The sequence below is a fragment of the Chiloscyllium punctatum genome, chromosome 46 (assembly GCF_047496795.1).
Source record: "Chiloscyllium punctatum isolate Juve2018m chromosome 46, sChiPun1.3, whole genome shotgun sequence".
In the NCBI taxonomy this organism is placed as follows: domain Eukaryota; kingdom Metazoa; phylum Chordata; class Chondrichthyes; order Orectolobiformes; family Hemiscylliidae; genus Chiloscyllium; species Chiloscyllium punctatum.
Window position 1 is genome coordinate 59,621,904 of NC_092784.1, and position 16,991 is coordinate 59,638,894.

Consider the following 16,991-nt stretch of genomic DNA (forward strand, 5'->3'; position numbering starts at 1 on the left):
TGAAAAAAAAAGACAAGAAATGACAATTAAAACATTTCAGTAATGAAGGTTTGAACACTGGATGAGTCCAAATGTTCCACTCTGCATGCTTGTCCACAAATAGTGTTTTTAAGAATTGATATATTACTATTTTTGGTATCTCCATTTCATCACTTAATGACCTCAGATAAACCATAGACACGTTTAGTGGCAATTTAATATATTTTTGGATCTTTTGTCATGGATGTAACATAAGACAAAAACGTCACATTTTGGTGACACTGTTTTGAAATCTCACCAAAATAGCTTCAAGCAGCGGGACCCAATGTGACGTGCATCAACATGCAACATGCAATTATATCCTTTGACAGGCAGACCTTATGTGCTATTTTCTTAGCCATTGATTGACAAAATATTCAAAAGGGATCTATCTCAATTATCCAATGAACGTGCATCATGGGATCACCTTCTTCCATAGCAACAGGGAGGGAAGGTGATTCCATTCTAGTTTTTGAACATGATCAGGACAAGTGATTTGGTATGTGCCAATGAATCACATGGATTCTACCTACTTACTGTTTTTGTCATACAAGAGCTGTCATTGTGCATCAAAAAGTCTCAACAACAGTGAAAATGGATGTTCCCATGTGTATTTCAGCAACAGCAAATAACTTGTCCCAGACAGGAACTTAGGTATAGAAACCCTACTATATCAGCGTGCAACAAGTCACCTCTGATGTAAAGTAACAGGGACCATAAAATTCATAATGTTTGTAATTTTCTTAAGTTCTAATTGTCCAAAAAAGTTTAAAACATTCATATTTCTAGTTTAAATTTGTCTGAATAACCATTACTTGGAATGAACATTTACATTCATGTACATCATTTCATTAGTTAATACTTTCCCATTTTTATCTTAGTTCTTCAGTTTTCTTTACCTAATCTGACCACAGCCTAAATTATTCATAAATGAGAGAATGGCTAGACAACACATTCTCAGAATCCTAGTTCTGTTCTTTTCCAACCTACAGATGGATTGTCTGATGCTGACTTGCTTTCCCTCAAGCAAAAGAACCATTACAATTGAATGGCTTATGCTCTGGACCATTTCAATAGATCAACTGAGATCTCAAAATTTACCATGGGGTTGATGACTTTCTGTCCCACTCAGCTGTCATGTTTGAACAGAAAATACAATTAATATGTTATTAAAACCCAAACTTGATGCCACATAATTCTTTGATTAAGCTTGCCTAAATCTTATCCTCTTCAATTTGGTGATGTCCTGCACAGTGGGCCTTGATCTTTCTTCTGGGTTCAGCAAAAAAATAATTGAGGTGTTGAAACAAGAGGATCAACACTTGATCTTCCCTTTAAGGGATTTCTAACATTTGGAAGCTAAATTCCAGTTTCACCACTCTGCAATAAGATCTGATTGAAATATTTAACAAATATTCCAGGTTAGCTAATTGTCTCAAATCTAATCAAGAATTCAGATACGTACAAATATTGAAATGAAAAATAGTCAAGAATCTAATTAAGGGTTTGCATGATTTACTTACTCGGCGCACTATAGACTAAAACTAATTGAGAGGTTCAGGTAGTTTTTATACCATTAGGGATATCTGGCAATGAGTTGCAGTCAAACCAAATTACAGAGTTTGGATCTTACGCAAACATTTATAATGTGCAAGCATTAGTAGTAACTTTCAAAGGCAAACTGCACTTGAATGGGAGAAATTTGCTATGGCGAAACAATGGGCAATGGAATTAATTAGACAGTCTTTCAAAGAACTGGCACAGAAATTATGGATTGAATGGGCTCTTTTTATACTATCTCATTTTGTATAAACCTCAAATTGTAGACTATTGGCTTGACATTATTTTATTGGCTCATCATTTATTTTACTCAATTTTTCAATGGTCAATGAAATACTGATAAAGGGTCACTTTCCACTGGGAGGTTATACCTTTCACACTGAGGTATCAAAGACTGTGATATCATCACAAATCTAATAAGCAATTTTAGTCAGGAATGTCTGTTTCTCTGCTTGACAGTCAGTGATTTTGCAATCTATTTAATGGAGGGAAAATCACAGGCTGTCACTTGTATAAATGAAAACTCTCAATCACTTTCTGATACTTTATTTTTACAATCTTACATCCCTTAGCATATACCCAACAGATTACGGGGTCAGAATTACTCAATCATTGTAAATTGATTCATGAAGAGTTACCAAGTCATTTCCAGTTAAATATTCATAACTACCTCCTATTTTTCAGATGAACTTATGACGAATTCACATAAAGTACTTCTGCCCATGTCAAAATGCTGATTATTCTAAACATTTCATGCAAAGACTTGTGAACAAAGTCTTGAGACTAAAACTGTGGAGGAACAATACTAGTCACAGCAGTTAGAACAGGACAACCACACGACTTCAAAACCCGGTTTTAAATTCTCAGTCATCCAGCCCAAGTAAAAACTAAGGAAAGCGAAGTAATATGGAATCACAAACATTGAAAATAGGAAATAAAAGTACAAACACTAGAAGTTCAAAATTTGGGAGACGATTTGTAGCTCGGGTGCTCATTATTGTGGTTCTGCTCGCCGAGCTGGGAATTTGTGTTGCAGATGTTTCATCCTCTGTCTAGGTGACATCCTCAGCGCTTGGGAGCCTCCTGTGAAGCGCTTCTGTGATGTTTCCTCCGGCATTTATAGTGATTTGTATCTGCCGCTTCCGGTTGTCAGTTCCAGCTGTCCACTTTAGTGGCTGGTATATTGGGTCCAGGTCGATGTGCTTATTGATTGAATCTGTGGATGAGTGCCATGTTTCTAGGAATTCTCTGGCTGTTCTCTGTTTGGCTTGTCCTATGATAGTGGTGTTGTCCCAATCGAACTCATGTTGCTTGTCATTTGAGTGTGTGGCTACTAAGGATAGCTGGTCATGTCGTTTCGTGGCTAGTTGGTGTTCATGGATGCGGATCGTTAGCTGTCTTCCTGTTTGAGCTATGTAGTGCTCTGTGCAGTCCTTGCATGGGATTTTGTACACTACATTGGTTTTGCTCATGCTGGGTATCGGTTCGTTCGTCCTGGTGAGTTGTTGTCTTGAGAGTCGCTGTCGGTTTGTGTGTTGTTAAGAGTCCTACTGGTCGCAGTAGTCTGGCTGTCAGTTCAGAAATGTTTTTGATGTATGGTGGTGTGGCTAGTCCTTTGGGTTGTGGCATGTCCTCATTCTGTTGTCTTTCCCTTAGGCATCTGTTGATGAAATTGTGCGGGTATCCGTTTTTGGCGAATACATTGTATAGGTGTTCTTTTTCCTCTTTTTGCAGTTCTGATGTACTGCAGTGTGTTGTGGCCCTTTTGAACAGTGTCTTGATGCAACTTCTTTTGTGTGTGTTGGGATGGTTGCTTTCATAGTTTAGGACTTGGTCTGTGTGTGTGGCTTTCCTGTATACCTTTGTGGTGAATTCTCCGTTCGGTGTTCTCTGTACCATCACGTCTAGGAATGGGAGTTGGTTGTCCTTTTCTTCTTCTCTAGTGAATCGGATTCCTGTGAGTGTGGCGTTGATGATCCGGTATGTGTTCTCTATTTCTGTGTTTTTAATGATTACAAAGGTGTCATCCACATATCTGACCCAGAATTTGGGTTGAATTTGCGGTAAGACTGTTTGTTCTAACCTTTGCATTACCGCTTCTGCTATGAGTCCAGAGATGGGTGAGCCCATGGGTGTGCCGTTGATTTGTTCATATATTTGGTTGTTGAATGTGAAGTGTGTTGTGAGACACAGGTTCAGTAGTTTGAGTATGCCGTCTTTGTTGATAGGTTCCCCGTCTTGATGTCTGTTCTGTATGTCCAGCAGGTTGGCTATTGTTTCTCTGGCTAGGGTTTTGTCGATAGAGGTGAACAGTGCCGTTACATCGAATGAGACCATGGTTTCTTCCTTGTCTATGTGTATATTTCTGATGATGTCCAAGAATTCCTGTGTTGATTGTATAGAGTGTCTGGATCCGTTGATCAGGTGTTTCAGTTTCTGCTGTAGTTCTTTAGCCAGTTTGTGTGATGGTGTCCCTGGTAGTGACACTATGGGTCTGAGTGGGATGTCTGGTTTGTGCACTTTAGGTAGTCCATAGTATCTGGGGATGTTGTTGCTTTCAGGTTTCATTCTCTGTCGGTCAAACCTGGTTATCTGTCCGTTTTTTTGTAGGATCCTCAGTATGTTGTTTCTCCTATTCGTGAGCTGTGGGGTGGGGTCAAACTCCTTCTTTTGGTAGGTGTTGGTATCTGCAAGTAGTTGTTGCGCTTTTTGGATGTACTCTGCTTTGTCCAGGATGACCGTCATTCTGCCTTTGTCTGCTGGTAGTATGATTATGTTCTTATCCTTTCTTAGTGCTTTTAGTGCTTCCCTCTCCTTGGTGTTGAGGTTATGTGTTTGTCTTTTCCTTGTTATCAGGGGTACGATACTTTGTTTCACTGTTTGTTGTGTCTCTTCTGTCAGTCCATTGTTTCTGAGTGTGCATTCTAGTGCTGCTAGGAAGTCTGCTGTCTTGGCGCCCCTGTGGTTGTAGTTGAGTCTCTTGGCCAGTTTTGTTCTTTCCGTGTCTGTGAGCTGTCTGTGGGAGAGGTTTCTAACCCAGGTGTGTGTTATGGTGTCCTCTCTGTTGTGTGTTAGTTTGGCCATTTTGGACAATGCCACTATCATAGGACAAGCCAAACAGAGAACAGCCAGGGAATCCTAGAGGCATGGCACTCATCCACAGATTCAATCAATAAGCACATTGACCTGGACCCAATATACCGGCCACTGCAGCGGACAGCTGGAACTGACAACCGGAAGCAGCAGATACAAATCACTATAAATGCCGGAGGAAACATCACAGAAGTGCTTCACAGGAGGCTCCCAAGCACTGAGGATGTCACCTAGACAGGGGACGAAACACCTACAACGCAAATTCCCAGCTCGGCGAACAGAACCACAACACTAGAAGTACGCTGAGGAAGGAACACAAGCCAATTAATACTTCAGATTGACCTCTAGATTAGAAGTGGCACATTCCAACTGGAGAATCCCATTTTCCACCAACCCCAAAAGTTTTTTCTTTTCCCTTTTTCAGAGGTACGACATCTTTGTTAATCTGTTAAAAGAGTTTCTGATTTTGCCAGATCAGATGATTAATCCAAACCAAGCTGTTAAATTATCCTTTGTTTCTCACGTGCTGATTGTATTACATTTATAAAAGGCAGGAGTCAAAGTTTATTTTCCTCTTTGAAACATTGGTGCAGAAGACAATTTTGAAATTGCTTTGATGGTTCAGTATAATCATCCAGTTATACATTATAATGCGCAGCATTACAGACAGGTAACATAATGCAAAATGGTACAACTTCCATGAAGCATGTATATGACTTAACATGCATTGGCACAGGAATAGGTCTCGTGACATCACTCACATTAGACATTAATGAGGGAGAATGCATTGACATAAAAAAAGATGATGACCTCATTAGTAAGCAATCCATCACTGACTGCAACTTCTGTCCAATAGATTCAGATGTACAATTTTAGGAAAACAGGCTGTATCATGTTTTTGCTTTCTTGGACTTCCTTTGGATGCTAATGCTAGTGAGATAATCTCACCCACCTTCTGTGCAATGCAATATCATTGTTCTCTTCCACTAATAATACAAATGCCAAGTGTTACTCAGACATCCAACTGGTTCAATCTGGATCATTTATGAGAGGGAAAGAAAACTATAAAGAAACAATTACCTGATTTGAAATTCTGAATCTGAAACCACATCATTTCACTTACGCTTAAGGTGTCAAAAAAGACATGCATTTATTAGGAATCCTTTGATCCCTCCTTCAGCAGTTGCACTCTACTCGATTATGATGAAATACACATTTATTATGCCAGCAAAAATAAGCTAATTACAGTATAAGATTCATGATGTGAAAAGGACATTCGGTCAAAAGGGTATAACAATCTAATTCACCCAGTCTCATATTTAACTATAACTAGAATGTCCCCAATGCCTCTGGTACTACTGCCTTCTCACTCAGATTATTTCAAATATTCATTACCCTTCACTAAAGATATATTTTCAAAGAATGGTTATAAATTTGTTTTCACTAACTTGAATATTTATCCTTTAAATATTGACTTAACATAATCAGTGTTCATCTCACCTACATAACTTAATATTTCATACACACACAGAGAGGGAATGCCTTTTAATCTATATTTTCTCTGAATTATAGAGCAAAACTGTTCTAGATTTTCCTCAAACTTCATCCTCTTTATAATGAAAATAACTCCTTTACTTCTTATTTCCTCCCATGTCTGCACATTCCTTTTGAAGTATAAAAAACAGGAGATACATACAGCACTCCACAAGCTTTGGCTAGCACAAAAATAAGCTTCACAGTACCATCATAGATTTGTTTTCCACTGACTTAACCACAATAAGATGTAGGAGCAAAAGTAGGCCAATCAGCCCATCAACACTGCTCTGCTATTCAACAAGATCATGATTGATCTGATAATCCTTAACTCCACTTTCCTGCCTCTATGGCGGTCCTGAGAACATTTAATGACCCAGCCTTGACAGGGATTCACTACCCTCTGAAAGAAGAGATTTCCTCTCATCTCTGTCTTAAAAATGTGACCTCTTATTCTAAGACGATGCCCTTTGGCCTTAGATTCTCCCACAATGGGAAACAACCTCTCCATATCTACCCTATGAAGTCTCCTAAGAATCTTGTGTGGTTCAATGAAATCACTTTTTACTCTTCTAAATTCCAATGAGTACAAGCCCAAGTTTCTCAATGTCTCTTCATAAGACAATCCCGCAATACCTAGTATCTGCCTAGGGAACTTAATCTGGACTGGACAGTATATCTCTCCCTAGGTAAGTGCGCTAAACATGTTCACATATTCCAGATGTGGTCTAACTTGTGGCTTGCATAGTTTTAGCATAGTAAAAACAATGACTGCAGATGCTGAAAACCAAATACTGGATTAGTGGTGCTGGAAGAGCACAGCAGTTCAGGCAGCATCCAATGAGCAGCAAAATCGACGCTTCGGGCAAAAGCCCCTCATCAGGAACAAAGGCAGTGAGCCTGAAGTGTGGAGAGACAAACTAGAGGTCTCTCCATGCTTCAGGCTCACTGCCTTTGTTCCTGATAAAGGGCTTTTGCCCGAAGTGTCAATTTTGCTGCTCGTTGGATGCTGCCTGAACTGCTGTGCTCTTCCAGCACCACTAATCCAGTAGATAGTTTTAGCAAAGCCTCTTTACTGCATTCCTTTTGAAATAAAGGCCAACATTTCATTTATTACCCAATGAACTTGAATGCTAGCTTTTTGTGATGCATGAATTAGGACTCCAAATCTCTCTGTTCTGAAGTTTTCTGCAAACTTTTCTATTTAAGCAATATTCAGCTCTTCTGTTCTTCCTGACAAAGTGCATAATCTCACATTTCTCACATTACATTCGTTGTGCCATTACACCAAGACTATATTTCCCAACAATCTATGTTCTCTAAGTCCTTTAACTAATGTAGTCAAAAACTAACTGAAGGTACCAGTATAACATAGGTATTGAGTTATAGACAGCCAGTCGTGCATACAACTCATATGTTTGCCAAATTCCTTGTATCCATAATCAGTCAGAACGGGAGCATCACAGAACGATATGCTTGAGTATTTGTTTCTGTTGCTCGAGGTGAGAAATGGTTAATAGCTGTGATAGGTAGGGAATAATTGGAACAAAAAGTATGGAAAGAGTGTTAAATTATTCAAAAATTGGAAAATTGAGCATGGAATTAACAAAGGATGATAGAAAAGCTGACTGCACTAAAGGGGATATTTAGAGAAATTTGAAACATATATTTTGAAAGAATGCTTCTTCATTGGTTCAAATGGACAGATCCCATATAGCTCCAAACAATATTGAAATACTTGTTGCAGTTGATCTTCTCAGAAAATATTTCAGAAACAACTTTTAAATTGTATTTACTACTTAGCGATTTTCACAATTTTCAATGTTTTCACAAGTGTATGTACTTTTTGCAATCTGCCTCTTCAACATGCACATTGGGAATAAGAAGAAAACAAGAGAAGGGGTATCCAGAACGTTAAATATACTAAGCCATATGTATTGTTCAAGTCAAGATAAGATAATAATGGTTTAACTTCTTGTCTCAAGACTTAAATGAACCTTTTGATACTCCTACTCCATCCCTAAACATGTTTGATTCAATTATTCACTGTTGTGTTTTGTTTCCCTTTCAATTTTATATGACCCCCACCCAAGGTACTGTCACGGAGTGGGTTATAGTTTGTGAGCAATAGATAGCTTTTGATATCTCTCACAAGTGCTTAGTTTTTCTCCTTAGCCTGGACAGTGACTGACAGCAGGATAGCTGCAACTGGTCAAAACAGCTGAGCCTAGCAGCCAAACACATACTTCCACCATAGGTTACTTGAACAATCATTATGAACTGAGACACAGCCCTCCCTAATCAAGAAATGTTAAAGTAAACAATAGTATCTGTACCACCACCCTTAACAAGTTCAATCAATTTAACATAGATTGGTGTTAGAAGCTAGGGACTTTCTTGGTCTGAATAGATGAGTGCACCTGCAGACTGAGATATCAGGTTTAGAACAGAAATTAGATTAGATTAGATTAGATTACTTAGATTAGATTAGATTACTTACAGTGTGGAAACAGGCCCTTCGGCCCAACAAGTCCACACCGCCCCGCCGAAGCGTAACCCACCCATACCCCTACATCTACATCTACCCCTTACCTAACACTACGGACAATTTAGCATGGCCAATTCACCTGACCTGCACATCTTTGGACTGTGGGAGGAAACCGGAGCACCCGGAGGAAACCCACGCAGACACGGGGAGAACGTGCAAACTCCACACAGTCAGTCGCCTGAGGTGGGAATTGAACCCGGGTCTCCGGCGCTGCGAGGCAGCAGTGCTAACCACTGTGCCACCGTGCCGCCCATACTTTGACAAAAGAAAGTTCAGTGTATTTATGCAACAATCTTCTGCTTAATATTTTAATGAAAGTATTAATCTTTCTGTTAATGAGTTAACACTCCTGCCAAATTAAGGGAATTTGACACACTTTTATCCATTAATGTGTTTAACAGTATTTGTTTGCATTGTGCTAATTTTCTTAGCTATAGTCAGAGCTACATTGTCCCTCACACCTGTTCCAAAACCGCACCCCAATGATTCTGAACACTTATGAAAACTTAAAATTTGAGAACACTTGCTAAGTAAAGACAACATGCATTCCACATCCTCTCTCTGCAAGCATAGAGATACGAGCAGAGTGTACGTACCATGTCTCTCATTGAAAAACTGAGAAAAGAATGAACAGGCTGCGTACAAAGATCCTAGGCAGCAGGACCTTCCATGCAGGTACATGAGATCAGGAAGAAACTTACGTGAAGGCAAATGCCACTAGTGCACCACTGACTACAATGAAATCCAGAATATTCCATAGGTCCCTGAAATATGCTCCTTGATGCAGGACCAAGCCAAGGTCAATCATCTGTAAACAGAAAAACAGAATAAATAAATAAATTCCAGCAGATTCATGCTTTTCCTTGCATTACTTCATTACTTCACTCTCAAAGGTGCTGAGACATGATTATTGCCCCTCATTACATGACTTATTCTCCAGATTTATGCTGTGACAGTGAGTGACAACAAACCATCTTATTTTGAAATCACTGAGGCTAATTACTAATAATGATAATAAACTCCAATTCCCTGTGACCTCACGTTTCGAAGAAATCTCTTAACATTTAATTTTATATTTATGTCCTGCTATCCAGATTCCTTTAAACACAATAGCCAGTTTGTTTTGACGTAGTCTATGACACATCTTCATAACAGGTAAATAGGATTCTAAAATCTAATTTATTAAACCAGTTAGAGAGCAGTCTAGCATCAGAAAGTGGTCAATAAAAGTATGATTTTGTTGTTTAAATTCAATTGATTTACTAATATATTGTTTAAGTAATTTGTTTCCTGTTTGGTGGGGAAGGGATCAGTTATTTACATTTCCTGACTGAATCAATATTGGCTTGTGTGTCAAATATTTGACTTGTTGCAATTTGAACAATGAAAAACAGCCAGTTAGATAGAAGTAAGATTAAATCACCGCCTGCTTCATTCTGTTCAAGGACACAAATAATAAATTTTGGGAAGCTGTTGATAACATTTAGCTCTTTGTGTGGATATGGCTGCATTGAACTCTTAGGAAGACCGTCTTTGGGCATTTTCTTATTCATTCATGGGAGGTGGCATTGCTGGCCAGGTCAGCACTTAATTACCCCAGAGAATGTACTGCTGGTATTGATGTCAGTCAGGTGGACAACACAGAGAATTTACTGCTGGTACCGAGGTCAGTCAGATGGACAACACAGAGAATGTACTGCTGGTACCGAGGTCAGTCAGGTGAACAACACAGAGAATATACTGCTGGTACCGAGGTCAGTCAGATGGACAACACAGAGAATGTACTGCTGGTACCGAGGTCAGTCAGGTGAACAACACAGAGAATATACTGCTGGTACCGAGGTCAGTCAGGTGAACAACACTGAGAATATACTGCTGGTACCGAGGTCAGTCAGGTGAACAACACAGAGAATATACTGCTGGTACCGAGGTCAGTCAGGTGGACATCACAGAGAATGTACTGCTGATACCGAATGCATTGCCGGTACTAAGGTCAGTCAGGTGAACAACACAGAGAATGGACTGCTGGTACCGAGGTCAGTCAGGTGTACAACACAGAATATGACTTTCCTGATTGGGGCTGTTAATCTGGTCCCACCGGGGAACCCTTGCTGACAGATAGCAACAGGACTGTGGGAGTGGAGTGTTTTTCTCCCCCTCCAACTCTGTTTTGATTTAATCCCTTCCCTCCCCCTCACTGTTTGATCATGCAGCTTTGCCCTCTAAGAACAGCACTGCTTGTCACTGGCCACTTGGGTGTTTTTTTCCTGTTGGTGGATACTGAATAAAGATTTGTAGACCTTGTGTCTTTCACTGTGTCTCACACGTGACACACACACAACATGGGTGCTGGGGGAAAAAAAAGCACTACTGCAGTTAGGTGGTAGTGTGTGGGTTTTGAAAATAAAAGAAAAAAAAGAAAGAAACAGGCATGTAGGAGTGGAGTGTTTTTTTCCCCCTCCAACTCTATTTTGATTTAATCCCTTCCCTCCCCCTCACTGTTTGATCATGCAGCTTTGCCCTCTAAGAACAGCACTGCTTGTCACTGGCCACTTGGGTGATTTTTTCCTGTTGGTGGATAATGAATAAAGATTTGTAGACCTTGTGTCTTTCACTGTGTCTCACACCTGACACACACACAACATGAGCGCTGGGGAAAATATAAGCACTACTGCAACTAGATGGTAGTGTGGGGGTAATAAAAAAAGAAATAAACAGGAAAAAAGGAGAAAAAACTGAAACAGAGTGTGGGAGTAGAATGTTTTGTTTCCCCCTCCAGCTCTATTTTGATTTAATCCCTGCCCTCCCCCTGATTGTTTAATCACGCAGCATTGCCTTTTGTTGAGAAGGGCACTACTTGTCACTGGCCACTCGGGTGTCTCCTTTCTTCCTGGTGGTAGAATATAAATAAAGATTTATGCACTTGTTCTTCACTGTGTCCTACACCTGCAGACACACAAAATGGGTGGTGGGGAAAATATAAGCACTACAAAAAAGAACAAGAGAAAGAAACAGGAGTGTCAGAGACTCCGTTCACTCTGAGACCTGATCAGTGTCATGTACTATGCATGTGTAAATAAAGGGTGATATGTTGATGGGATGTAGGAATATCCATGTAACTGCTAAGGGAGTTTCAGGATTTTGGCACAGTAGCAGTGAAAGAATGGTAATATAGTTCCAAATCAGGAAGCTGTGTGGCTTGGAGGGAAACTTGCAGGTGTTGGTATTCCCATGTGTTTGCTGTCTATAACCTTCTAGATAAAAGAGGTCATGCATTTGGAAGGTCGTGCTGAAGGAGCTTTGGTGAATCCTCACAGTGCATCTGTAGATGGTACACCCTGTAGGTGGTGGAAGGAATGAATGCTGAAAGTGCTGGATGGAGTACCAATCAAGAGGGTCAACAGTATTGAGCCTTGAATTTTATTTGAGCTGCACTCATCCAAACAAGCGGAGAGAATCCCATTACAACTCTGGCTTGTGCTTTCAGTGTCAAGTGGTAATGTTTGGACTCTGTCTTGTTAGAGGTGGTCATTGTCTGACATCTGTGTGGTAAGAATATTACTTGCCAATTATCAGCCCAAGGCTGGATGGTTTCCAAGTCTTGTTGTACATGAATGTAGACTGCATTTCAGTATCTGAGAAGTTGCAAATGAAAAGCTTGCAATCATTGGCAACGATATAAATATGCTGATGGAAGAAAAATCTGAACAGCTGAAGATGGTTGGGTTTAGGTCACTATGGTAAAAATGCCTGCAGGGATCATCTTGGACTGAAATGATTGACCTCCAACAACCAAACCGAACTTCTTGAGATGAGGACAAATCCAACCTGTGGATTCTGATTCCTAATTTCCATTGACATCAACACATAAAGTGCTGGAGAAACTCAGCAGGTCTGGCAGCATCTGAGAATGGGGATATTTGTAGAAGATCCTCTTTCTGTTAGTCATTTAATAGTTCAGCATCATTAATGGCTGTATGCGAAAGGACTACAGATTTAGATCGCATTTGATGGATTGCTTAACTCTTTTGTATGCTGCAGCAGTTGTTTGACATACATTTGGGCTGTACTGTAGCTTCAGTTTTAAGTTAATGCTGTTCCTGGCTTGCCTTTTTGCATCCTTCATTGAACCAAGTTTGATTTCCTGGTCTGGCAGTAATGGTACAGTTGTGGGTATGATGAACCGTGAGAATACAGATTGCTTTGGCTATAATTTGCTGCCCTTGATGGCCCATAGGTCATTATGGATACCTAGCTTTGAGTTTTAGATCTGTTTGAAATCGCTCCCATTTGATACCCACACATTAGTTGGTGTTCATTACAGACAGCATCAGCATTGGGGATGCAGTAGGTGTCAATCAGCAGGAGGTTTTCTTCATGTATATTTGACGTAATGCCACGAGACCTCACATATCTAAAATCAATATTGAGTAGTCCCAAGGCAATTGCATACCACTGGTCTGCCCTGTCAGGTTTACCCAGGGTTGGCCACTGTAGTTTTTGTAAAGTCTGACCCATGAGTATGGCTGTCTTAAGCTAGTGCTTGACTAGTCTGTGGGAGAACTCTCCTAATTTTAGAATTATATAAACACAAGTAATTCTGTTTCTCTTCTTTATAACCATGATTTTACAGCTTCAACTTCTACTCATTGTTCCCACCTCTAACCTTTCCACTCTTTGGTAACATTTCCCCAATGTTTGTTGCCTTCTGCACATTTGGCTTATTTCTTATCTCTTGATAGATCTCTGCTTCCTTGTCTATCAATCACTCCACATATTGCTTGTTATCTGTGTACGGACTTCTTCCCCACATCACAGGGATTCTGGATTACTAGCTGTCACAGAAAACTTTTTTTAAAACTTTAGCAGAACATTACAATGAAAAGTTACATCAAGTTCATTATTACATATTAAGATGTAATGGAATTACAATTCAGTTTTTGAAGACTGTATTTTACCCCTGAAGTTTTGTTTTCATATCCCTCTTGAAGAACTAAATTCCTAGTACATTTCCAAGTGCTGTCTGTACTTCTATAACTAGTCAAGTGAAATAGATTGCTGCCAATTTGATCAGAGAAGTTACATCTGAAGCAATCCCAATACTATCCTTCTGGCTTTAGTACACTTAGCAGACTCAATCTCTAAAAAAATTATGTTGAATTTATGGCATAGACATAGACTTTCTTGGAACATGTACTTGTATTTGCATCTCCCTCTCTTGCTTAGATTCAATTTAAATGCATCTATGCTATCTGTCTCAAATAGACCATATGGCAACAGGTTCCATATCTGACTACTCCTGAATTCCCCATCAGATTTATTAATAACCATCTTATACAGAATGGTTCCAGTATTAGAGAATGCCACCCATCATGTAGCTCTTGCTCTCCAATTGAGCACTTTACCAAGAGCCAGTCTCCCGTACTTTTGCACATTCTTCTATTTCAGATTATAATCTAGTTCACTCTTAAATGCCTTGTTTGAACATCCCTCCACTAGCGTCAGATTGTGCCTTCCAGATCTCGGACACTCACTTGTGAAAATAGTGTTTCTAATGTCTCCACGGATGGTCTTTAGCTTTGGATTTCACACACGAGTGGAAAATACTCTTTATGCTTATGCTACTGAGAGCCTTTTATAACCTCAAAGATCTCTCATCAGGAATTGGTGGTGGTATCCTTGGCAGTTTTAACCCACTCTTATTCAGATAATGAAGCCAATTGTTGCATTTTGACTGTCAAGCTAGCTAAGATCAGTTAACCGCAAAGAACCTTGGACTGCCCAACTCTCCATGTTAGTTCCTACTCACCTTAATAACCATTTCAAAAGTAAAGACTCCAGTAAATACATAGTCAAAATATCTTAAAACCTGTGGAAAGAAGGAATGAAAATAGTAAATGAAATCAAAATTTCAGTTTACTCATTGATGATGAACGACAATCATTATTAATATCATAAGAAATAGAAGAAGCAATAGATCATTCATCCCCTCGAGCCAGCTCTGCCTTTCAACAAAACCATGGTCAATCACATTGTCACCTTATGTCTACTTTCCTGCCATTCAGCTGATTGTGCCTGCATTGGTTCTTTGAATGAGCAATAAGGTTGTAATTCTGAGTCCATGAGTGCCATGCACATCATAGAGTTCACCCTTATGAACTCAAATCATTCCAGGAAGTTTTTCAATTACATAAAGGATACTGAAGATATGAAGATAATTGGTAACACAGCGTGCTGGTCTACTGAAGATATACATCATGAAGTGACAGAGCAAAGCTCTTTACATGCCAAGTCTTTGACACCAGCTAAACTGTCTGGATGAACTAAAAGATGCTGCATGAGATAGGCCATTACAATGTGATTGATAATGAAAATTGATAAGATCTTCAGCTGACTACTGGTGAAAGTGTTTTAAACAGACTTGAGATAGTTCTACAGAGTAGAAAGAAGTCCTTTGGTCCATCATGTCCACTACAATCATCAATCACCGATCTATTTTAGTCTGTTTTTTGGCCTTTGGCCCACTGAAGCTATGCAACCTACCAACAGCACTGTGGTAGCGCTGTGCCGGTTCGAGGAATGAGAGTGGCTGAAGACAAAAATCTCTGTAAAATTATGTGACAAAGTATCATACAATATTAACATTCTTTTACAATCTCAAGTGAATGCAGATACTGTCCAGGCCAATTCAATTTGGCTAATCATTTCCCATTTTAGGCCAGGGTGTAAGAGAAGGTATCTTTTTCTTCCCTGGACTACAGACAGAAACTGTGAAAAAGGACATAATTTTAAAAGGGAAGAATGTACATTGGTGATCATCTCCCAACATTCTGTAGATTTTTAAACAGGTCCTACAGATTGGAAGGTAGCTAATGTAACCCCACTATTTAAAAGGGGAGGTAGAGAGAAAACAGGGAATTATAGACCATTGAGTCTAATGTTGATAGAGGGGAAGGTGCTAGAGTCCAATTTCATGGATTTTAAAGCAGAGCATTTAGAAAACAGTAGTAGAATGAGGGCAAAATCAGTATGAATTTACAAAAGGGAAATTATACTTGACAAAACTTCTGAACTTTCAAAGATGTAACTAGTAGAATTGATTATGGGCAGCCTGTGGACATGGTTTACTTAGACTTTCAAAAGGCTTCCAACAAAATCATACATAAGAGATTAATATGTAAAACTTAAGTGCACGGGAGATGGATAAAAATTGGTTAGCAGACAGGCAACAAGGAGTAGGAATAAAAGGATCTTTTTCGGAGCAGCAGGCAGAGTGTAGTGGAGTAATGCAGGGATCAATATTAGGACCCCAGCTATTCACAATGTATGCTAATAATTTAGATGAGGGAATTAAATGTAATGTCTTAAAATGTGCAGATGATACAAAGCTGGGTGGAGGTTGAGCTGTGAGGAGGAGGCAGAAAGGTTACAGTGTGATTTGGACAGGTTGAGTGAATGAGCAAATGCATGGCAGATGTGAATATAACATAATGTAGACAAATGGGAGGTTATCCACTTTGGCAACAAAAATAGGAAGGCAGATTATAATGTGAGTGGCTGTAAATTGAACGAGGGGAATGGTCAATGAGACCTGGATGTCTTTGTGCACCAGTTGCTGAAAGTAAGTGCGCATATGCAGCAGGCAGTAAAGAAGGCAAACTGTATATTGGCCTTCAAAGTGAGAGGATTCAAGTACAGGAACAAGGATGCCTTCTTGCTGCAATTATTAAGGGCATTGGTAAGACACAGTTTTGGCCATTTTATCTGAGGAAGGATGCTATTGCTATATAGGGAGCACAGTGAATATTTACCAAATTGATTCCTGGGATGACATGCGGAGAGATTGAGTCATATAGGATGGTATTCTCTTGAGTTTAGAAGAAAGAGGGATTTATCTCATAGAAATCTATAAAATTCCAACAGGACTAGACAGTTTAGATGCAAGAAGGATGTTCTCAATGGTGGGGGAGTCTAGAACTAGGGGCCATAGTTTAAGGATGAGGGGTAAATCCTTCACGATTGAAATAAGGTAAGACTGGTGAGCCTGTGGAATTCACTACCCCAGAATGGTTGAAGCAAAACATAATGTGTTTTCAAGGAGGAGGCAGATCTAACTTGTGGCTAAACAGATCAAGGCATGGGGGGACAGTGGAATTAGGGCACTGAGCTTACTGATCAGGCATAATCATATTGAGTGGCGGAGCAGACACAAGGGATCCAATGGTCTACTCTAGCTCCT

General features: G+C 39.6%; 1 protein-coding gene across 1 annotated transcript in view; it reads right to left on the reverse strand.

Moving 5' to 3' along the window:
* Nucleotides 1–16,991, reverse strand: part of LOC140468175 (voltage-dependent P/Q-type calcium channel subunit alpha-1A-like) — a 620,416-nt gene that overhangs the window by 160,244 nt on the left and 443,181 nt on the right. Inside the window, exons 26-27 of the mRNA XM_072564404.1 lie at nucleotides 14,562–14,621; nucleotides 9,454–9,560 (exon numbers count right to left, since the gene is read on the reverse strand). Of these exons, the coding sequence (XP_072420505.1) occupies nucleotides 9,454–9,560; nucleotides 14,562–14,621 (167 nt within the window). The remainder of the gene's footprint in view (nucleotides 1–9,453; nucleotides 9,561–14,561; nucleotides 14,622–16,991) is intronic.